Source organism: Colletotrichum jinshuiense, chromosome 5 (genome assembly GCF_051148585.1).
Source record: "Colletotrichum jinshuiense chromosome 5, complete sequence".
Taxonomy (NCBI): Eukaryota; Fungi; Ascomycota; class Sordariomycetes; order Glomerellales; family Glomerellaceae; genus Colletotrichum; species Colletotrichum jinshuiense.
Window position 1 is genome coordinate 1,656,136 of NC_139312.1, and position 21,592 is coordinate 1,677,727.

The window sequence follows — 21,592 nt, forward strand, 5'->3', positions numbered from 1 at the left end:
CCTTGCGCAAACTTTTCTCCACATATACTCTCTCCCACCGACGATCCAACAGGCGGCAAACTAATACTAAGGCTTGGCGCTGCCGTCGGTTGCGCTCGGGGCAAATGCTGCCTTGGCACGGTTGGACTTGATAACCTTCTGCACGTCTTCCTCCGTCTGGTCCCAGTCATTGGCATCCAACTGCACGAGGTCGATCTCGTACAAGTCTGCGATGGTCTTGAGAGCATAAAAGCTCTTCTTGTCGTAGACGAAACTGATGCTTACACCGATACGTCCGAATCGTCCAGTACGGCCAATACGGTGCAGGTACGTTTCAGGGTCGGGTTCCGAATCTCCACGTCCCTTCATGGGGATGTCGTAGTTGATGACCATCGAGACACTCGAGACATCGATACCACGGGCCAGCACGTTGGTGGTGAGGAGAACCTTGGACTGGCCGGTTCTGAACTCCTCCAACAGGCGGTCACGTTCGTTGCCGTCCTTGGCACCGTGAAGGGCAGACACGCGGTGGCCATCTGCCTCCATTCTCCGCTTGATCTCGTCGGCGCTCTCACGAGTCTATTTCTAATCGTTAGCATCACCCTGGACAATTGCATCTTGCAATTCTTACCTTGACAAAGATGACGGATGAACCGATGGTCATGAGTCCGTAGAGCTTGACAAGGACCTCGTACTTGTCCTGCTCAGTGGGGCAGTCAATGTACATCTGGGAAATGCCCTTGACGGTGAGCTCGGTGTGCTTCAAACGGATCTGATCAGCCTTGGGCGCAAACTTCTCGGCGAAGCCCATAACCTTGTCCGGGAAGGTAGCGGAGAACAGCAGGATTTGAATATCGCGGGGGAGCATGCTGGTTAATGTTAGCAAAATCGAGTTATGCCAAAGTCGAGAGATGCATCCTACTTCTTGACGCGCAGACATTGCTCACCGAGACCCTGCTGGTCAAGCATGTTGTCGGCCTCGTCAATAACAAGGAGCCGAAGCTTCGACACATCCAACTGGCGCCTGCGGATGATATCCATGACAGTGCCAGGAGTTCCCACGATGACGTTGGCTCTAACAGGGGCGTTGCGTTCCAGCGCACCGGGAAGAGCTGCGGCTACCCTCAGGCCCTCGCAGAAGCTACCGATGGTGCCTACCACTCCTTCAATCTGACGGGCGAGCTCACGACTCGGTGCAAGGATCAGAGCTTGAGGCTGCTCGAGCTGGGTGTAATCGACGCGCGACAAAGTAGTGACGACGAAGGCGGCGGTTTTGCCCGTTCCGGATTGTGACTGGGCGATCATGTTGCGAGGAGGGTCGGCAAGCATCAGGGGAAGAGCCTTCTCCTGAATCTTGGAGGGCTTCTGGTAGTTGAGAGAGAGAAGACCGCGGAGGATAGGGTCGGGCCTGCGATATGGGAGATTAGATTTGACTCCGAGTGACGTGACCAATAACTTACAGGTTCATGTCGGCGAAGGTTGAGGCAGAGTAAAGAGTGCTGTTCTGATCCGATTGGAGATCACCCAGCTTGACATCGACATCATAGGTGTTCTCGATGAGGCCAGATCCTCCAAGGGTCTCAACGTTTCCATCGACCTGGGGAACCTGCACGTCCTGGCCCGCAGCCTCAGCTGAGGGCTCGGTGATGCGGCTCGCGAGGTCGGCCATGTTGGTAGTGCGCGCGGGCTTTTGTGGGTATCTGCAAGGGAACAATTAGACATTGTATTGATAGGAAGCCGCGATGATCCAAACTCCTACTTGGTTGACGATGGAAGGATGGAGGAAGTAGCGGTAAGCTCGCTCGTCGTCACCGGTCAGGCTTCGGCGACAGGTTAGCTGGTGGGCAAGAACAATGGCAGAGAGAAGAAACAAGTGGGCAAACGTGAATAAAGCAAAATACACAAGCTTACATGCGATCGAGCTGCACCTTCTTTTTCGTGGTCGCGTAAAGTGGAAAAGGGCTGCAGGTAAACTTTGTTTGCGTAGTAGCAGTCTGGAAGCTCTTGAAGGTCCAAATTCTGGCAAGCTACGTCGACGGTCACTCCTGCTTGTGCCTGGCCGAAAAGCACTCCAAAACGATGGCGGGGCTACGCGGGGCATTTCTGTGGCCTAACAATCCAGGCCTGACCAGGAACAGGAGGTGCTTACCTCATTGTTGACTCCGACGATTTGCCGGAAGAAAAAAAAAAGGGTCGATGCACGTAGCGAGGCGCGGGTGCCTGACCTGAGCTGGCCAACCTGCGGGAAGTGGCTGAGATGAAGCACACTAGACGAAGTTACCTTACCCCTTCACAAGGGCCCACGTGACGGATGCCAGTCCACTCGCAGACAATGAATGGGCTACGCAACAAAGTTGCCCATGCTTCCCAAGGCTTCAAGGCGATGGTACTTCCTTGCTCAAGAACTGCCTGTTTCATTACGACTCGACCCCATTCATGCAACTCGAAGGACATTACAGAGCTGCAAGTTGCCTCTGGGTAGACATATTCCAAGCTCCGGCGCATCCAACATAACTGCATAACTACCCCTCAGCAAACGTCCTTTGGAGAATCCGAGAGCCCCGCCCTCAGGCCTCAATGGCACCAATGGCACCAATGGGTGGAGTTCCAGCGGTTGGCGGCCGGTCCGGTACCCCACCACAGGCCTCTTCAGCGCGCACTTAGTGGACCGAGCAGCCGGAGAAACGTACCAGTGGAGCAGAGGAAGGTTCCAGTTGACAAAGGAGGCGCTGACGACGTCTCCATCCGATGTCAATGCCCCAGGTCCCGACCCAAGGTACATGAGGAGGCAAGCACGGGAGGTAGGGTACCATGTACTTTATTGTGTGGGCTGGTGCAGCGCAGCGCAAAGCAGCCTTGACCTGCCTCTCTTTGTCGCCGATGATGATCACGGCCTTGGGGACATTCACCCAACAACGCAAGGCGCACACATTTCCTCGTCTATTTACTGTACATATCATTCGGGCGGCCTGCGCCTCTTGCTAGCATTCATCTATTGTTTCTGCCCAGTCTTCTGCCCGTTTTGGCAGCCTTGACGCGGCTTAGCCTTGTACGATCGTCCCCCACTGCCCACTGCTCGGGCCGCTGCCCACTGTTGGTGGTTTGTCCTCTTCCCGTTCTCGCTCCTTCGGAGGAGTTCATCACGAATCCCTCCTCCTCCCACCAACAACAATCTGGTCATCGCGCTCGACACGGCTTGCTCTGTTGGACTTCCCTCCTTTGCATGCTGTCTCAGCAGCAAAAATCTGAACAATGGCTGACATAGACGTTGCGCCGACGTTCGGCGCTGAGCTGAAGGTCCGTATTCCGCGCCGCAGCCCCCTCGGCTTGGCCAGCCCCCCAAAACGCTGACATGTCCTCTAGGATGGCTTCAAGCCCGCCAACGCCTGGGTTGCCCACGGAATTTCATGGCTAGACGAAATACAACAGTTCTATCGCGAGAGAAGCGCCATCGAGAAGGAATATGCTGCGAAACTCAATGGCTTGGCCAAGAAGTACTTCGAAAAGAAGAACAAGAAGTCGGCACCCCTCAGCGTTGGTGACACCCCCGCCATGACACCGGGCTCTCTGGAGAGCGCCTCCTTGACGACATGGTCCACTCAACTTACGACTCTCGAATCGCGAGCCGAAGAACACGATCGATACGGAAACAACCTCCTCTCCCAAGTCGCCGAGCCCCTCAAGTTCTTGGGCACCCGCTTTGAAGAGCTGCGCAAGCGCCATTCCGATTATGCCGGCAAGCTTGAGCACGAGAGAGACTCCCAATATGCCGACCTACGGAAGATGAAGGCCAAATACGATGGTGCTTGTCAAGAGGTGGAAAGCAAGCGCAAAAAGTCCGAATCTGCCTTTGACAAGGCCAAAGCGCAAAGCGCGTATCAACAGCAAATTTTGGACATGAACAATGTCAAGAACACGTACTTGATCGCGATCAACGTTACAAACAAGCAGAAGGAGCGCTACTACCACGAGTACGTTCCTGAGGTTATGGACAGTCTGCAAGACCTGTCCGAATTCCGCACGATGAAGCTGAACGGCTTATGGACCGTCGCATCACAGTTGGAAGCTGCTATGCTGCAGAGTAGTAGGGGATTAATGGAAAAGCTAGGTACAGAGATTGCCAGGAATCAGCCTCATCTCGACACCATGATGTACATACGCCACAACCTCGGCTCTTTTCAGGAACCTTCCGACAAGGTCTTCGAGCCTAGTCCTGTGTGGCACGACGACGACCAGATGATTGTAGATGAAACGGCCAAGATCTATCTCCGCAACGTTCTTGGTAAATCGAAAGCACAACTAGGAGATCTGCGCAGGGAGGTTGACAAGAAGAGACGGGAGGTTGAAGCCATCAAACGCGTCAAGCAAAGAATCAGGGAGGGCACGGAGAAGAAGGACGAAGTCTTAGTGGTCACGCAAATCTTTGCATTGCAAGAGGATCTCCATGCTGTCGACAGGCGAAGAGTTACTGCGGAAGTCGAGACTTCCACCATTACTTCAGCTGTCGGCGACGTGACACTTGGTGCGAAGAACCACAACTTCAAGGCGCAAACATTCAAGATCCCTACGAACTGCGATCTGTGCGGAGAAAGAATATGGGGGCTGTCTGCAAAGGGCTTCGACTGCAGAGACTGCGGGTACACTTGTCACAACAAGTGCGAGATGAAGGTTCCGGCCGACTGCCCGGGTGAACAGACCAAGGACGAACGGAAGAAGCTCAAGGCCGAACGGCAGGAGGCTGCCAACTCACTCCTCAGACCGTCTGCATCGTCGCCTACCAACGCATCGGACTCGCCGACTCTAACTAGGTCAAATACGATGAACTCTTTGAGTTCAGGTTACGCGCACAGCGCACGTCGCTCAATCACAGGGGGCCCGACGTCACCGATAGACGAGGCTCCTCCGGAGCCGGCAACCCCTCGCCCGGCAGCTCCTGCATCGACCGTTAGCTCTACCGCGGCTCGTAAGAGGGTTATGGCTCCGCCTCCAGCCGCCTACATAAGCGAGCTTCCGGGCAGTGCACCCAACGGGTCAGGTTCCTCGGAGCAACAAAAGGGTAAAATGCTCTACACTTTCGAAGCTAGTGGCGATGGAGAAGTGTCTGTGCCCGAGGGTCGCGAGGTCCTGATGCTTGAGCCTGACGGTAAGTTTCGTCGTCTGTCTGTCCACGCTCATAACAAGAACTGACATTTCCCCACAGACGGAGCCGGCTGGGTCAAGGTTCGCGCAGGCTACAAGGAAGGCATTGTGCCTGCAAGCTACGTCGACTGGGCGCCCGCATCGCCAATGGTTGCGCAAAATACCGGGGCGTCCGCACGACCTGAGTCGACCTACTCCAACTCTGGCTCCTCGATAGGAACAGCGGCACCAGGCAAGAAGAAGGGCCCCGCGGTAGCACCGAGGCGCGGAGCGAAGAAGCTGAAGTACGTGGAAGCGCTGTATGATTATACAGCACAGAGCGACGCGGAGCACAGCATGGCGGAGGGTGAGCGATTCGTTCTCATCAAGGAAGACCCAGGAGACGGTTGGGCCGAAGTCGAGAAGGGCGGTTTGACGAAGAGCGTACCCGCGAGCTACGTGCAAGCAGTCTAGGAGTCCTGTGCATGGAACAAAAAAGGACACAGGGGACAGGGGTCACTTGCAACGGCAGCGGATGACTCTGTGCTGCAATACATCTCACAGGTGCCGCTGAAGCGTGGGACGTCGCAAAAGGAGGGTTGTGAGAGGAATAGCAACCGAATGCCGCAGACAGCAATGGTTGAGCAAGTGACGAGTGTCAGGCTGGTGAAGCGGAACCCGAGCCAAAGGGAGCGGCGGAGATGGGTCGACGAGAATTGTAGCAGCATTGGTTGAGATGCATTCGTGCCGTTACATAGATATAGCTGGCGAGATGGGGTTTAGCATTATCGGGTCATGGTGGTTTCCTCGAGACTTTGAGGGGTGGTTTAAAATTAGCAAAGCATTCTCTGATCATGAACCTTTCTGACGTGCACCCTATGCATCCAACAATAGGGCAATCACGTTTTTACCCGTTTGGTAACCGGACGAAAGTTAATCAGAGGCGTTCGTGTCAAAACATCAGAAAAAGCGTCGGAAAACATAAAATAAGATGCCCAAAACCCTCCTTCATGGGCGAGTCCCCCTGCAAGGCTAACTGCATCGTCTCGCCTGGGATCGTGGCCTTTCCGTTTGGGGGGGAGTCGGGGAGATCCAGCCGGCCTTCCCGCTGCCAAAACGCGGGCGCCCGCCGACTCACCAGGAAGGAAAACCCACGGACGTTTTGCGGGGGGATGCATTCCCTGCGACGACTCGCAGGAACGGAGAGAGAGACCTGCAAGGTTTAGCGTCTGCCGAAAGAAGATGAGGATCCAGATTCGTCTGTGTTCATCTTGGAATTTTCTCAGGCTTGCGTCTGACAGAACCAAGCCTACAGAGGAAAAAAAAATCTTTCTTTATTTTCTTCTTTCCCTTTCGGTGCGTCCGTGGCTCGATGCAACAGAGGGATGATCGGACAGGCAGCCGCCCAACTTGGCAAATACGGGTGTTGCTCCTAAGATTTCGTATCAAAGCAAGGCAGGTAGCAAGGAATCCCAAGACGGGCCAAGCACTGGCCAAGCACCAATCAGATGACGGGCGAGGACGGATAACCCCTGATAACCCGTTGGAGGGTGTCAGGACGGACTGAGCGTGCAGCGAGATGGAGGGGTGAAGGGGGGTAATTTGGGATGAATTGGGGGATACAATTTCTTGTGCCAGAGGGCTGCATCGCTCCAGGCACTTTTTTCAGCAAGGCTTGGGAGCGCAAATAAAAACTCGCCTCCAGCATGGAATATGAGCAAGGCGGTGTCGGTGCTGCTGTTTGCAGGTGGTTTCATTTGGCCAAGAACCTTCTATCCCACAGGGAGGTTGATCTTGGGAGAAATGGGGTGACGGGCCGAAGAGGGCTTTCTGTTTATTTGTATCCAGTCCGTTAATATCAGCCAAGATTTTTCTTTTTCTTTTTCTGGGCACAACGGTCAGACAAGGACCCAGGCGAAAATCCAATCTATCCGGTTGTATTCCGTGGTCGTTCTGAAACGAGCACCTCGAATTGGGCGGGACTGACGTAGTGGAACCGACGATGGACTCGAAAGTGAGCATGCATCGACAGGATAATTTCTCGTGTGCGTGGTGTGCATTAAGACGCCCGGCGGCGGTAATCCGAAGAGAGGGAGAGAAGCTGTCGATTCGGCGAATACTTGACCAGTAAGAATGCGACCAGACCAGACCAGACCGAGGTGGAGGTTGGGTCTCGGTGGCAGTGTTGACGTGGACTTTGCGCGGCGCGGCATTCCCAAGATCGCCGGCGAAGCGAGGTGAATGTTGATATGGTCATTTCTTAGCTGCATACTACTTTTCTTGGAGCTTTCTTGGGACCATTTTCCTGAAGGGCAGGCCGGTCTTGGCCGATTGAAGAGGCAGAGGGTGTTTTTGGTGGATAGGAGTGGATGGAGGGGATGCGGGTGGGAGGGCCATCCATTGATCGCTGTGGCAGTGCATGGAAAGTTGCTTTAGACTGGGGCGAAAGAATGGAGAATGATCTCCACTGGCCACCGATGGCTGGGTCCTAATGTCTCTTTCGGCAAACGAAAAAGGGGGGGTGTGACAGGGACGGCTGTCGGCCCACGAAAGACGGACGACAGGCACTTTCGTTTGTAACTCGAGAGTCTGGGCTCAATTGCCATTATTGGTGGTTACCGACTACTTACCACTCGCTTTGGTTTAGTCTACCGATTGATACTATTGCCTTGATGCACGGATGATGGAGGAGGAGATGGAGAAGGAGAAGGAGAAGAGGGTGAGCAGGAGGAAGAAGTACGTTGTAGGAGCTTACGCCGTGGCAAGGCGAATAGTGAAGGTGATTCGTCGGGTAGTGTGTGGGGACTTGATGTTTCTGGCCTGTAGGCGTGTCAGTGGCCATGTCGATGGGAGGCACAGATAATAATAACTATGACGAGCATGATACGAGCAGAACCTGGATGGGGGAAAAATGATAAATAAAAAAGAACCAACCAACGAGTGGGTGAGACAGCGAGCGGCGACTCAGCACTTCGGTAAAAGCGCTGCCCAGAATGGATCGCCGTCTCTCGGCGCGCCGTTTCAGCGGGTTCAACGAGGTTCAACGAGATTCAAAGAGGTGCAACGATCAATTGAAGCATTCGAAGAATGGGATTGTCCCGGCGGGATAAAGGGCAAGGCGGACGAGTGGGCTACGACGGCGGCGACGACGACGACGACGACGTGGACAACGTCTGTGCCCAGACGCGCCGGTGCAACGCGCCCAGAGATGACGGGCCTTTGAATGAACACAAGGGAATTACATCACACATAATGGGCTTCCCGTGTGTTTACAGGAGACACGAATTGAGGAGGGGGTGGTCGTAGGCGGCAGGGGCGGCAGGGATGGCGCCACTAGGGCCAATAGATGCTGGTTTTCCTCTGCCGGGGTGCCGACCCAGCCCCATCCCACCTTTCCGCTGGGATATTCACACCCCGCAATACCACTCCCACCCACCCCCTTCGTCCCCTGAATTCACAAAATGTGCCTCCCAGGAGAACGTCCAGGCAGGAGCTGGAGCTGTCACTGGTCAATCGTGGCGCTGCTGTCAGCCAGACAGGAGACAGGAGCGATTGGGAACCCACTTGGCGAATGAACCGTTGCTCCTATCCCCCCGGCGTGTGCCCACCATCCACGTCTCCTGTCGGTCCTTCCTTGGCAAGGAAGGGAAATCTGGACCAGGGCCAGAGCAGGTGGAGAGCGCGCCCAGAATCAGAGTCCGGGGGGAAGAGGGAATCCATTCCTTTGCTGCGTTACCACCGCCGTCGACCACGCCGTTTTTTAATCATCCGAGTCCCTCTTTCCCTCCCGGCCTCAAGCTTCCCTTTTTCTCGTCATTCTCTCCCACCCATCCGACATCTCGTTGCCGCTTTCCGGGTTTCGAGCGTGCTAGCTTTTTTCCCCTTCAATAAAATCAAAAGTCAACTCCCTCGCTTTGGTTGACTCTTCACTCCATCTACCTTTCACTAACCGACCAACCCTTTTAATCACAACCCTTTTGGAATCCGAACCTCCCCTCACTCTTTCGGGGCTTTCTATTGCTTGGCACTTGTCGATCAACAACTTGGTTTTTGGGAAAACACTATAGACCTTCACACACAACACAATGAAGACCTTCACTGCCATCTCGGCCCTCGCGGCCCTCACCGTCGTATCAGCAAAGCCCACTGCTACTGAGCGCGAGGCCCCCATCAGGGCCCGCTCCCTCCCTGTGGTCTCTGCCTCTGGCAATGGTAGGAATCTCCAATTTCAGGCATGCGCCTCCATAAAACAGTCAACTAACCCTGCAATACAGCTTTCTGGGCTAACGGCGAGCGTTTCTACATCCGTGGTATCGACTACCAGCCCGGTGGCTCGTCTGCGAACTCCGACCCCCTTGCCGACACCTCCATCTGCGGCCGTGATATCCCCAAGTTCAAGGACCTCGGCGTCAACACCATCCGTGTCTACAGCGTCGACAACTCCAAGAACCACACTGCCTGCATGCAGCAGCTGGCTGACGCCGGAATCTACCTCGTCGCCGATGTCAACAACCCCCAGTACTCCATCAACCGTGCTGACCCTCACCCGTCGTACAACGCCGTCTACCTCCAGAGCGTCTTCGCTACCATTGAGGAATTTGCTCAGTACGACAACACCCTTGCCTTCTTCTCCGGAAACGAGGTCATTCACGACGATGCCAACACCACTCTGACGGCTCCCTACGTCAAGGCCGTCACCCGTGACATGAAGAACTACATGGCCTCCCGCGGCCTCCGTCACGTCCCCGTCGGCTACTCTGCTGCTGACGTTTCTGACAACCGTATGCAGAGTGCTGCTTACTTCAACTGCGGCAGCGACGACGCCCGCAGCGACTTCTTTGCTTTCAACGACTACTCGTGGTGCACCTCCTCCTTCAAGGAGTCCGGCTGGGATGTCAAGGTTAAGAACTTCACCGACTACGGTCTTCCCATCTTGTAAGGAACCTCTCTGCTCTGCCCATCCGTGGTCTCGCACTAACCTTGACAAAGCCTTTCTGAGTATGGTTGCATCAAGAACAAGCGTAACTTCGGCGAAATGGAGGCTCTCATGAGCGACGAAATGACTGGTGTCTACTCTGGCGGTCTGATGTACGAGTACTCCATGGAGGCCAACAACTACGGCATTGTCGAGATCGACGGCACCAGCGTTGAGGAGCTCGACGAGTACGCTGCCTTCAAGAGTGCTCTGTCCAAGTACCCCGCTCCTACTGGTAGCGGTGGTGCTGCCTCGACCACTCACTCCGCTGCTTGCCCTACCTCCGACTCCATCTGGCAGGTCGACCCTACCAAGATTCCTACCCTTCCCTCGGCTGCCGAGAAGGTATGTTTTAGTCCATATTCAACTAGTGAAAGAATCCCTGCTGACGGTGCAACAGTACATGACTGCCGGCGCCGGTGAAGGCCCCGGTCTGGATGGCCCTGGTTCCCAGACTGCCGGTGACAGCGCCTCTGACGGCGAGACCACCGGCGGCACTGCTTCCCCCACTGTCTCTGGCGGCGCCTCCGCCACTGGTTCCTCCAACGCAGCTGCTGGCTTGACCTTCGGCGGCCCCGTTGAGAAGGCTCCTTTGGTCCTTAGCGCTCTTACCGTCATGTTCACCCTGTTTGGTGCTGTTATGTTGTAAGAACCGGACCCACGCAAATAGCCCAGCTATGTTGCTGGATGTACAAACGATATCCGGAGGGCACTTGCTCTTAATTCGCATGAAGCGCTAGATTTGATGTACGGCTCAGCCGCTATTTCGTTAGTTGACCAATATTACCCACGATTCGGGCGTCTATGGCTTCTGGAACAGTGAATAAAGACGGCACGGAAACGGTTTCTTCGGAGTTGATTCATGGTGCTGACAATGCGGCTTCATTGAAGCTGCGGGGCGATGTATACTTTTCAATGCAGGCGCAAGATATTTTACGTACTGTTGCACCAAGCAACCACAATTGTAATTCATTTGTGTTGATTATGACGGCTATTGACCTTCCCCGATGCTTAATTTAAGTCTTTGAGTAGTCAAGAAACCCCTCAACATATTTGATCGCAGAGGAGCTGCGGGTTTTCACGTCATCTTATTGATTGAAGATGTCAAAAACGAATCTGTCAGACTCGCAATTGATCTGTAAGCTTGGTTCTGCGGGCTTTACGAGCGCATGTGAGCTAGGACTCGTCAGCCAGAAGATGATACGGCACCTCCCTCAACAATAACGCTGGACTAGCTTGGGTCTGGATGGTCGTCGTGGGCGTGCCCCCCACCTCCGAATACCAGGGCCGGCTTTTAGACCGGAAACACGGCGAAGGGCCGGGTGGTGGGCTAGAAGGATTCCCGTGCCCCACCATTGGCCGCGATCATCTCAAGAACGCCCAATTAGTTGGCTTCGTCGCAATGCAAGCCGAGACTGCTATCAATTATCCCATGGCCTCGGGGTTTGCATTTGCGAAGAGCACGTTCGGAGTTTCCGGTGATTTGGGGACATGTCCGGAGGTCTGCGTCTCAAATACGTCAGATGTTGCACAATAGGTGGCCGAGAGGATGATCAATTGCACGCGGGGGTTCGAGATTCCGATTGTGCTGATGGTCGTGAGGTACGTCAGATCTCGGCTTATGCCGAGGACTGCAAAGCGGCTTTGAATATATGCCTCCCTACGCTCTCTCCCACTCTTGTATAACAATCACTCAGTCATAATTTGGTAAAACTAGACCATTTCCTCTAACCTTGTTCACACCACTCGTTTTCCCAACCGAAGTCCATTCTCCCGCCTCAAGATGACTGCGCCGCCGTGTCCGCCGCCAAAGTCGCTCCTGGGCCGGCACCGGCTGCTGGCTCCGACGGCGTCAGTATACGTGAGCCCCATCTGTCTAGGCGGGATGAATTTTGGCGAGGCATGGAAGGATCGGCTGGGGGCTTGCAGCAAGGAGACCTGTTTTGAGATTTTGGATTATTTCTACAGGCAAGGGGGCAACTTTATCGACACGTGAGTCTCACTTACACGCTGTCGTCCCTAGGAGTGGGGATGAAGGGGAAAGGAAGCTAACATGGACGTGCACAGCGCGAACCAGTACCAGGACGAGGAGTCGGAGCAATGGATTGGCGAGTGGCTCGAGTCCCGCGGCGTGCGGGACGAGGTCGTGCTGGCGACCAAGTACTCGAGCGGGTACAGGGTCAACTCGGCGCGGGGCAGGATCCAGAGCAACTTTGGCGGGAACGGGAGCAAGAGCCTGCACCTGTCGGTCGAGGCGAGCCTGCGGAAACTGAGGACGGGGTACATCGACCTGCTCTACGTGCACTACTGGGACATGGCAACGACGGAGGAGGAGCTGATGCAAAGCCTCAACTCGCTCGTGCAGGCGGGCAAGGTGCTGTACCTGGGCGTGTCGGACGCGCCGGCATGGTGGGTTGTCAAGTGCAACGACTACGCGAGGCAGCACGGGCTGAGAGCGTTCTGCGTGTACCAGGGGCGGTGGAGCGCCGCGGCGAGGGATCTGGAGAGAGAGGTCCTTGGGATGTGCGCCGATCAGGGGATGGGGATTGCGCCATGGGGTTGCCTTGGGGGCGGGTACTTCAAGCCCAGACCCAGTGGTGAGGGTGACGGCGGCGGAGGAGGGGGAGGAAAAGGTAGAAAGATGAACGTTAAGACAGGTCGCGAAGAGGGCGTCGCGGAGGTGCTGGAGAGGGTTTCGGAGAGGGTCGGGGCACCGATGACGAGCGTCGCCATGGCGTATGTCATGCACAAAGCCCCCTACGTGTTTCCCATTGTTGGAGGGAGAAAGGTTGAGCACTTAAAGGGAAACATCGAGGCGCTGCGGCTGGAGCTGTCGGAGGACGACGTCGAAGAGATTGAGACGGGGTATGAGTTTGATGTTGGGTTCCCGTACGACTTCCTCGGTGGCGGGAAGGCTCCAAGGGGTCCTTCGGACGTTGTTTTCACGCAAAGGTTCGGGAATTTTGATTATGTGCCGGCGACGAGTTTGGTAAGGCCTCACCAGGGGCCTTTGAGTACTCATGATCCGAAGTGGGTGTAGTGGTAGGCGATAATAAATCAACTTCGCCTGGAATATTGTCCGAAACACAGATGATTTCAGGATACAAAGCATGGAAGAAAATAACTTGATCACCTTGGGGGGGGGGGAAGTTGTGTGGTGAGAACAGCACCCGGAGATCGTGACGGCGTGTAAACACTGTCTTGGCTCCAAGGACATGTATGTTATAAGACATTGGTACAAGAATAGTACATCCCTATGTTTTCAGGAGCGAGTCGCTCTAAATCTAACGCTGATGATTGATGAATAAAACTGAGCAGACATAGGCAGTCCGGTTACATAACCGGCCCGCGGTCGGGAAAAGTGGAACCGAACCCGTAGTTCCCGTCCCTCGCTGCAGAGTATGCATGGTGCAGTGTAAACTATGCAAGTATCCCTCCCATTATTCCCCTTCCTTTGTCCGTAGAGACCACAATCCACCGTCGCCTTGGACTAGTCACTTGACCATCGACTATCCGACTCGAAAGCAAGACCGTGAAATCAGCAAGAAAAGAAAAGAAAAGCAAAAAGCATCCCTTGCCATCAGGTATCGATTATCCAGTGCAATCGGTAACAGAACACAAAGCCTTCGACGAGAGACGCTGAGGCCGAAGCCCGAGAATTGATCTGCTGTTCTGGTCCTGACGGATCGGGCATCGAATATTTCGCACCTCTCCCCTCTTCTCGAAGCAATTAATTTAATTTCAATAAGTCATACAACTCGGCAACTCGGCAGACAGCATAAAATCCGGGGGTTGCAACGAGGCAATGTTGATGTATAAGATGATTGGTGGACCATCACGAGCAGGTTTTTGGGGATGTGAGCTCCAAACCAATAAGCACCGAGACCCCCCGCCCGACAGCATAGGCTCACCATGTCCTCCTGAGGCATATTCCGCCAAGCATCAGCCCTCTTGGCAGATGAATCAGGTCATGGTCATGAGTGCCTCCGAAGCTGTGGTTTCCCCGTATGGAAAGATCGTTGTGCTTTCGTCGCGATGCAGCACCCCCAAGGATTCACTTGGTGTCCAGCCCTCAAATCGTCTTGCATGCCGAGTATCCGGCCCCCGCCAGGCGCAGCCAAATATTCTTGACATGGCGTTGACAAGACGGCGTTCAAATCTCCGGGGGTCATACCGTCGGTTTTCTGGCATTCTGCGGCGTCAATTTTTACACGAAACCCTCTTGCCTCGGACCCCGCCTGGCATGTTGCATGTACAGGCATTCTGAGGGGTCCAGCTCGGCCGTTTTTTGCATCGTAGCAGAGTAATCATACCCCCGAGTCATCCGTCAGGTCCCTCCATAGAACCTTATCAGACCACGCCGCCCAAGCTTTCTTAGCGATGGCTTCCCCAGCTCATTTCACGATAGCATTGCCTGTCGTCCTAGTCCGAGAGGCAGTATGCGCCAAAGACAGGCCGCGCGGCGGTTATGGCCAGTCCTCGTGGCCTCCGCTCTTGGTCTGATTACCTACGGTCTTTTTTGCCCGCCAAATCCGCTGCAGGTGCACCTTGGAGGACGTCCGTCTGGGTCATCCTTGGACCATCATTCCAAAAATGGCCGCCCGATTGGCGAAACAGTAAATTTCAACAAACTTGATCTGTCCGAAAAGCAATGTCAAGTGATATTCCCTGGCCTGACAGCAGAGATAGAATTGGCCGTGGCGGAGGGCAACTTCGAGCTCAGTCTCAGTGACGCCTCCTCATCACTGCTGGGACAGATCAGGGGAAATAAAATACTGGTACTCCGAGCTCCAAGACCAGTGGATATGTCAGATCAATGGATAGAGGTTGGTATACCTAAATCTTAACCTTTGTTTTGAAAAGAATTCACCGGCAACGATATGCTGGCGCAGCGGCTAACATAACTTAGCGACAAAGCGCTGCTCTTCACCAGCTTAACCGAGCTCTCCTAACCTCGCCGACCCCTCTGCCCGACACCGTTTTCAACCTTTACATCCAAGATACGCCCGTATCAAACTCGTGGTCTCATAGCCGACCTGCCGTATCGTCGTCCCCAAGACACATCTTTCCCATACCTCACTTCTCCTTTTGGGCCTGGAACCAGCCCTTCATCCGCTCTATCTCTCACGCGGCGGCCGCTACTACCGCCATAGAGGCCAGTTTATCATTCGATAGAAAGGATCGCCGGGCAGTATGGCGCGGGACGGCGTGGTTCAACAACGGTGCCAGCGCAAACCCAAGATCGAGACAAGAGCTCATCATGACCACTAAGAATGCAAACTGGGCCGATGTGCAGGCGTTGGACTGGATAAACAACGGGGAAAACGCAACCAACGCACTGATGATCGAAGACTTTTGTCGGTACAAGTACATTATTCACACCGAAGGGGTGTCCTACTCCGGCCGTCTGCAGTTCCATCAACTGTGTGAGAGTGTGCTCTTGAGCCCACCCATCGAGTGGATACAACACACGACGCACCTCATCAAGCCGGTGTACTCAAGTGTGCTATTGGGTCAGACCGAGGCGATGAATGTCGAGGACGGCACTGCTGCGAAGCATCAAGGCGAATACCCGTCTTCGAGAGCGCAAGAGATGTGGCCGGCGACGGTTGCCCCGGAAGAGGCAACGATGGTTTTTGTGAAGCCAGACTGGTCGGATTTGGAGGCGACAATCAGCTGGTTGGAAACCCACCCCAAAGTAGCACGTGGTATTGCTCGACGGCAGCGGGCATTGTTCTCTGAACGCGGGTACTTGAGCCCGGCCGCGGAGGTTTGCTACTGGCGATCGCTCATCAAAGGCTGGGGCCAGGTCGTCCACGTCGACGACACCTTCACGACGAACTTCGAAGCCACAAGCTTTGAAGAGTTTGTGGTCAGATCAAAAAGGGCCCAACAGAGGCACTAGTTTTGTTGCTTACATTGCAAAGGCTGGTTCCGCCAATGCCGAGTTTATGCAGAGACATGGACCAGCTTTGATTGCCCTTTTGCAAATACATACTGCAATTATGAACGCGGTGACCCAATACCGCCCTCGCCTAACCTGGTCCAATTCGTTCGGCGTTGGATACTAAACGAGTACCCGAATCTCAGCTATGGACTACCTGGATCAACGGAAAATCCTGACTGGTATCTCGGGCTCCCACACCAATCTCAAAGGCGGAGGAGAGTGAGCTGGTCAAGGGCAACGCCGAACAGAAGCAGAAAGAATACCAAAGGGTATGTTGCAAATATTGCCAAAGAGGGCCGCTGAGGACTCTGGGCACAATATTTGCAACACACCTCGAGACTTCCGCCTCTGACAGCTCCAAGATAGGCGAGGGTGTGAGGATCCCTCGCACGCTAGGTGTTGCCTGCCGGATGCCCACTTGGCAAAAGCTATGCGAGATGAGATTGATGGAAGCAGTTGAAGTGCGAGACTTTGAACAGTGGAGACCATTGTCAAGGACGGAGTTCCGACAGGAGGTCGGGGACCAATGATATGATGGGTTTCCAGCCTGCACCGACGTGCGCCAAACAAGGCATGCTCAAGCTGAGGGCTCGGGTTCGATGATCTGACTTCGTCGCTTAACCACACTACGCGTGGTTGGTAAACGAAACCGGCGAAGGTCTATCTATGTTGGATAGTAAGCGCAAGGAATGGTCAGCAATTCGGAAACGAAATTCCTGCCTAGGGATGGCCGGCGCTAAGACACCTGGCCGAGAAACCTTTCAGGATGTTGGTCCGCACGCTGAATGGACATTTCGTTATGAGAACCGGCTGAGGCACTTGCAGACAAATACCAAGAGGTCATAAGTGTCGAGCATTGTGCATGCCGGCCTCGGTTTGTACAATAGCTATCCACCTTGTCCCGTCACGGATAATGGGCTAGTACTACGACGCATCTCGCCAAACATGGCCAGGGATGCGTAAAATAAGGCCGGGTACGGCAGGCTGCTGACAGGTTGCTACAGTTTGTGTAACCAAACAAGTTTGTGACATATCAGCTACCATGCAATGCAGGGCACACCTTGAACCAGCCCTTTGGGACGGCAGATGTTTCCTGGACAGACCGGACGAGACTGACGTGTTTTGACGGATTGACTGTCTTGTGCATCTAACCTTTAAACAAAGCACGATCGGTGGGGGGTTTATCTTTCTTTCCTTTTTCCCTCATTGTGAAAGAATGTAGGAGACGGAAGGATATATCTGCAATGGTTGCGGCGCAGTCAGTGTTGGTTTTGGTGGTACTTTTGCACGTCTCTCCCCAGAACGGACTGGGTACAGGGCCCGAGAACCGGGGAAGGTCAGTTCTGCGGCGCAGTGCCCACCCCCCTTCGACATGTCGCTCTAGTGCATCCAAGTCTAGTTTTACTGCATGCCTAAACTGGCTTCCGGCAAGCCGTCACACCGTCTTTCAACCGCCCACCGTGATCCGCGAGGCACCGCGGCAATGAATCTTCGCTCAGGGGCCAAAGAGGAAAAAGAAAAAGGGGGGGTTGAGCCAGAGAGCGGACATTGGACCAACAGGGATCGGCGATGGCACCGGCGCCCGGCTGGAGCAGCAGTTCCCCTCTGTTCGGACGGATGCTACCCCACTAGCAGGCCATGACAGCTGGTTCTGCAAATAAGATCCTGTCATCCTATCGAGGCCTTTGGTCTGACACCACTTGCGCAGCATCCCACCGTATGGGTGCCCGCATGGCTGCATGTCGTCGTGATCTGTTGGTGTCGGGCATTGTTCGTCGCTTCCAAGGAGCTTCTAGTCCTCCTGTCAGATGTCAGATGCTTTCTCGTCATCCTGCACAGTATCCTTCGGGTTGGTAGGCCGGCCGCGGCGGCGGACGATGCAACAGTACAGTTGGCCTACACTGCTCGGCGACTTTTCCTCATTGATCCGCGATCCCCGTTCAGCTCTTGCAGCTGTGGCGCCTTCTGCAGACTTTTGAACCAAAACTTGTTGGTTCTAAATTCACACATCATGCATCGCGTTTCGCCTCCTCCTCATCTTCTTACTGCAGCAGCCCGCATGCAATGAACCTGAAAGCGGCAACGCACAACTCCCAGGACAAAAAAGCAATAGCCGAGCAGACCCGGAATGAAGCTCAGTTGCGCCAACTCGTCGCGCCTCTCGGCCGGTAAGGAGTCTCCGCGCCGTGTTCCCCCCCCCCCCCCTTCGGGTTGCTCGCCTCGACAACCTCCTGGCACCCAGTAGCAAATCGGGGAAGAAGGCGCCAGAGGGCTCATTTACCAATCCCACACTACACCCCAACGCGCAGGTTGGTGTCGCTGGGGTCACTTCTACTCGGCTGAGAGGGGGCCAAATCACATCCCAGGTTCCAGGGTTCAGGGTCCCCCAGGGTTGTAGTATCATGTCAGTCGACACCAACACCAATACCAACCCAACCCAGCCCATTGGGTCTGGGCCCCCCCGTGTTTCCGTTCCCGCCTTTCCCGCCTTCGCGGATTCAGACCGACTCAGGCTGACCCAGCTGTCTGGGTCCAGCCCAAGCGCTCGCTCACACAAAGGCCGCGCTTCTCCCCTCTTTCTCACTGAGACCTAGATCTCACAACACTCTCGAACTTTGTCTCGGTCGGGTTTGGTCTGATGCTCGCCTTGCCTCGCCGCTGTTCCGCGAACCTCGGATCTTGGGCCTTCTGCCAACCCTCAGTCGTTCAATTCTCATCACTGAGGTCCAACCCCGCTCCCGGTAATCCAATTGTCTGAATACCAATAGGTCGGCGACTGCTTCAGCTTCAGCTCAACGAAGCGTCTACCTCGAACGAGCTTCGCCACACACCACCGAAACCTTTTTCTTTGTTCAGGCATCCAGCGGCACCACGAGAGTTGGCGATTAACTTTCATACTCCACTTGTTCCATCAGGGCTTCCATGAACGTGAACTCGACCGGAATCACTCCATCATTCCGAAACCGTCACTCTAGCCCATAAAAGTCCGTCGCAGCGCTGCTCCGCGACCTGTCGCCCGGCCCGCCAGACTCTCCGTCCTCTCTTCATGTCGCCGGCCGCAGTTATGTCCTTCTACCCACCAGGCGCCGTCAATGGTCGCCTCAATGGCTTCGAGTTCACGTTTGAGGCCATCCCCGACAAGTCATCCCTGCACGACAGTCTCATAGAACCCGATGTACGTGACGGGACTCCATTGATCTGCTGTTCATCCGATGTTCACTAACAACCCCACCAGCCCTATCCTCATGAGGGGTATGCTGCCACAGAGAATGAGCTTCACGTGCACCACTAACAACCTTGTCCAGCGAGACAGACTCCCTGCCGGACAGCGTCGAGTGTTTCCCGAGACACTTTGGCAGGACATATCACGCTTATCGAGCGGGCTGTATGCGCATGATTGATATCCAGAAAGCAAGAAGATAGTGCTTACACGACGTGTAGCTTATGTCTTCCCCAACGACCCCGCAGAGCAAGAGCGTTTGGACCTCCAGTCGCTTGCTCTAACAGAGTTGTTCAATGGCAGATTGCATTTCGCCCCGATAGCCGCCGAAGGCCCTCCCAAGAGAGTGCTTGATGTCGGCACGGGGACAGGCGCATGGGCTATGGACATGGGGGACATGTATCCGGAAGCCCGTGTTATTGGAATTGACCTGTCGCCGATCCAAAGCAACGCCGTTCCACCAAACGTACACTTTTATATCGAAGACGCGTAAGTGCCATCATTTCTATGAAAACTCGCCTCGATCTGACTCAGCTTCCAGCGCCCAGTCATGGGCATGGCCCGACCCCTTCGACTTCGTGCACACTCGCGTTCTCCTCGGCTCATTCGGCGACTTCAAGAACGAAGTCATCCAGCAAGCGTTCGATTCCCTCCGCCCAGGCGGCTGGCTCGAATCGCAAGACTTCAACCTTGAGGCTGTCAGCGATGACGACACCTTGTTACCGGATAGCCCGCTATCACGCTGGGTCCACGACATGAATTACGCAAGCGAGTTGATCGGCCGACCTTTATCCAGGTCTCATCTGTTGCAGCAGTGGTACGAAGAGGTCGGCTTCGTTGATGTGCATCAGCGGGTGTTCAAAATCCCGATTAACGGCTGGGCCAAAAACCCCAGGCACAAGCACGTCGGCAGGTTGTGGGAGCAGAACTTTCTCGACGGCCTAAGCGGCTTCAGCATGGCATTGTTTACTCAGGTTCTGGAGCGCAAACAGGAGGAGGTGCAAGTAGGTCTCACCTGGTGGGCCCGATTAAGATCGGTATGCTGACGAAGTTGTGCAGGTGTCGTTGGTAGACGTACGCAGAGACATATCCGACATGCATATCCACGCATACCAGCACGTCTGGGTCGTTTGGGGCCGCAAACCGTATCCGGGCGAAGTCGTCCCTGCGACAAGCCCATCGGATCACGGAGACATGGCCGATTGACAAAACAAGCGATCTGACGGCCTCACATTATTAATATAGGCGAGCGATCTCGACAAACGGACAGACGGATGTCTGTCTATATTCACACAGGTTTCAGGGCGAGCGAGACCCCCCACGCACAAGACGACGATTTGCATGAAGCTTGGTGTTTTCATTTCTTCCTTCTTCCAGCAAAACGGCGCATACGGAGGCAAAACCTTATGACAAGACTAGCATCAGACAACCGACATCTCCAGGCTGGTGCGGGACGATGTTTGGAGCGGTGCGCAGGACTTGTACGATGATGACTATATGTTGCACAGCAAAGATACCATACCCTGCTCTTTTGCGCTTCTCCCCCCTTTTTTTTACCCTTGTCAACACGGATATGCTTGGGCCATTTACTTTTCGCTGCTTTTCTTTTTAATTTTTTACTTGGGACCGGGGGAGGGGGCCCTGTCAGCTAGGTAGTCCATTCGCCTTGTCTTCACCCACCAGCTGAACTTTGCTTCTCCCGGGAAAAGAAATTATGGGCATAGGACGACCCCTTATCCACAACCCTCAACTACCTCACCCCGCCCTCGCCCATAGGCTGCTTCTACCGCAACTGCACCTGCGCCCTCCACCTCATGCACTGCCGCGGCGGATGCCACGCCCTCATCCAGCGCTTCGTCGTCGGCAAGTGGGCGGCCAAGGGTCGGGACGACAAGTGGCGGCTTTGCTGCCGTCAAGGTTTGCGGACGTGATGGGCAATGATGGGGAGGGGATGATGTGACTTGGGGGCGAAATTCTTCGACAAAGCTGTCGCCTTTCAGGTGTTGTTTGGGGGAAGAGGGAGAGGTCTGCGAAGAATATGGGGCACATGATTGTTGTGGAGGGTTTTAGGGGCAGACGAGAAGGAATCTCTGTTCTGACGAATTTTTTTTTTTGGGGGGGGGGGAGGCAATGGAATGAGGTTACCTGTTTTCGGTTGAACCCGGACAATGAGCTGTGCGGTCTTGGATATGAGGAAACGGGCCTTTTCAGAAGTTTGTGGTCAAGACTACGAGGACCCCGGCGAGGGTCCATCGCCGATTGATCACATTGAGACAAGTTCCCAGCAGCGCAGACCTATATAGCACGTCTATTCAATGGCAGGTTTCCGTGGGAATTATCCGCCGCGAAAACT

The 21,592-nt window shown here is 54.7% G+C and overlaps 6 protein-coding genes across 6 annotated transcripts; 5 read left to right on the forward strand and 1 right to left on the reverse strand.

Moving 5' to 3' along the window:
* Positions 1–66: 66 nt before the first annotated feature.
* Positions 67–1,648, reverse strand: EsH8_V_000429 (ATP-dependent RNA helicase DBP5; the record flags this gene model as incomplete). Its single annotated transcript, XM_083272945.1, has 4 exons — positions 67–558; positions 611–848; positions 902–1,387; positions 1,440–1,648. The coding sequence occupies 4 exons, from the start codon at positions 1,646–1,648 to the stop codon at positions 67–69; spliced, it is 1,425 nt and encodes a 474-aa protein (XP_083125660.1).
* A 1,583-nt stretch (positions 1,649–3,231) lies between these two features.
* Positions 3,232–5,571, forward strand: EsH8_V_000430 (uncharacterized protein; the record flags this gene model as incomplete). The annotated part of the gene is made up of 3 exons (XM_083272946.1): positions 3,232–3,276; positions 3,343–5,122; positions 5,180–5,571. 3 exons carry the CDS (start codon positions 3,232–3,234, stop codon positions 5,569–5,571), a joined length of 2,217 nt encoding a protein of 738 aa, XP_083125661.1.
* A 3,611-nt stretch (positions 5,572–9,182) lies between these two features.
* On the forward strand, positions 9,183–10,721 carry EsH8_V_000431 (Glucanosyltransferase-domain-containing protein; the record flags this gene model as incomplete). Its single annotated transcript, XM_083272947.1, has 4 exons — positions 9,183–9,309; positions 9,372–10,032; positions 10,087–10,417; positions 10,473–10,721. The coding sequence occupies 4 exons, from the start codon at positions 9,183–9,185 to the stop codon at positions 10,719–10,721; spliced, it is 1,368 nt and encodes a 455-aa protein (XP_083125662.1).
* A 1,134-nt stretch (positions 10,722–11,855) lies between these two features.
* Positions 11,856–13,112, forward strand: EsH8_V_000432 (uncharacterized protein; the record flags this gene model as incomplete). Its single annotated transcript, XM_083272948.1, has 2 exons — positions 11,856–12,064; positions 12,140–13,112. The coding sequence occupies 2 exons, from the start codon at positions 11,856–11,858 to the stop codon at positions 13,110–13,112; spliced, it is 1,182 nt and encodes a 393-aa protein (XP_083125663.1).
* Positions 13,113–14,511: 1,399 nt separating this feature from the next.
* Positions 14,512–15,977, forward strand: EsH8_V_000433 (uncharacterized protein; the record flags this gene model as incomplete). The annotated part of the gene is made up of 2 exons (XM_083272949.1): positions 14,512–14,898; positions 14,982–15,977. 2 exons carry the CDS (start codon positions 14,512–14,514, stop codon positions 15,975–15,977), a joined length of 1,383 nt encoding a protein of 460 aa, XP_083125664.1.
* Positions 15,978–19,065: 3,088 nt separating this feature from the next.
* On the forward strand, positions 19,066–20,445 carry EsH8_V_000434 (S-adenosyl-L-methionine-dependent methyltransferase; the record flags this gene model as incomplete). The annotated part of the gene is made up of 6 exons (XM_083272950.1): positions 19,066–19,194; positions 19,255–19,271; positions 19,325–19,404; positions 19,461–19,728; positions 19,781–20,243; positions 20,299–20,445. The coding sequence occupies 6 exons, from the start codon at positions 19,066–19,068 to the stop codon at positions 20,443–20,445; spliced, it is 1,104 nt and encodes a 367-aa protein (XP_083125665.1).
* Positions 20,446–21,592: the final 1,147 nt, after the last annotated feature.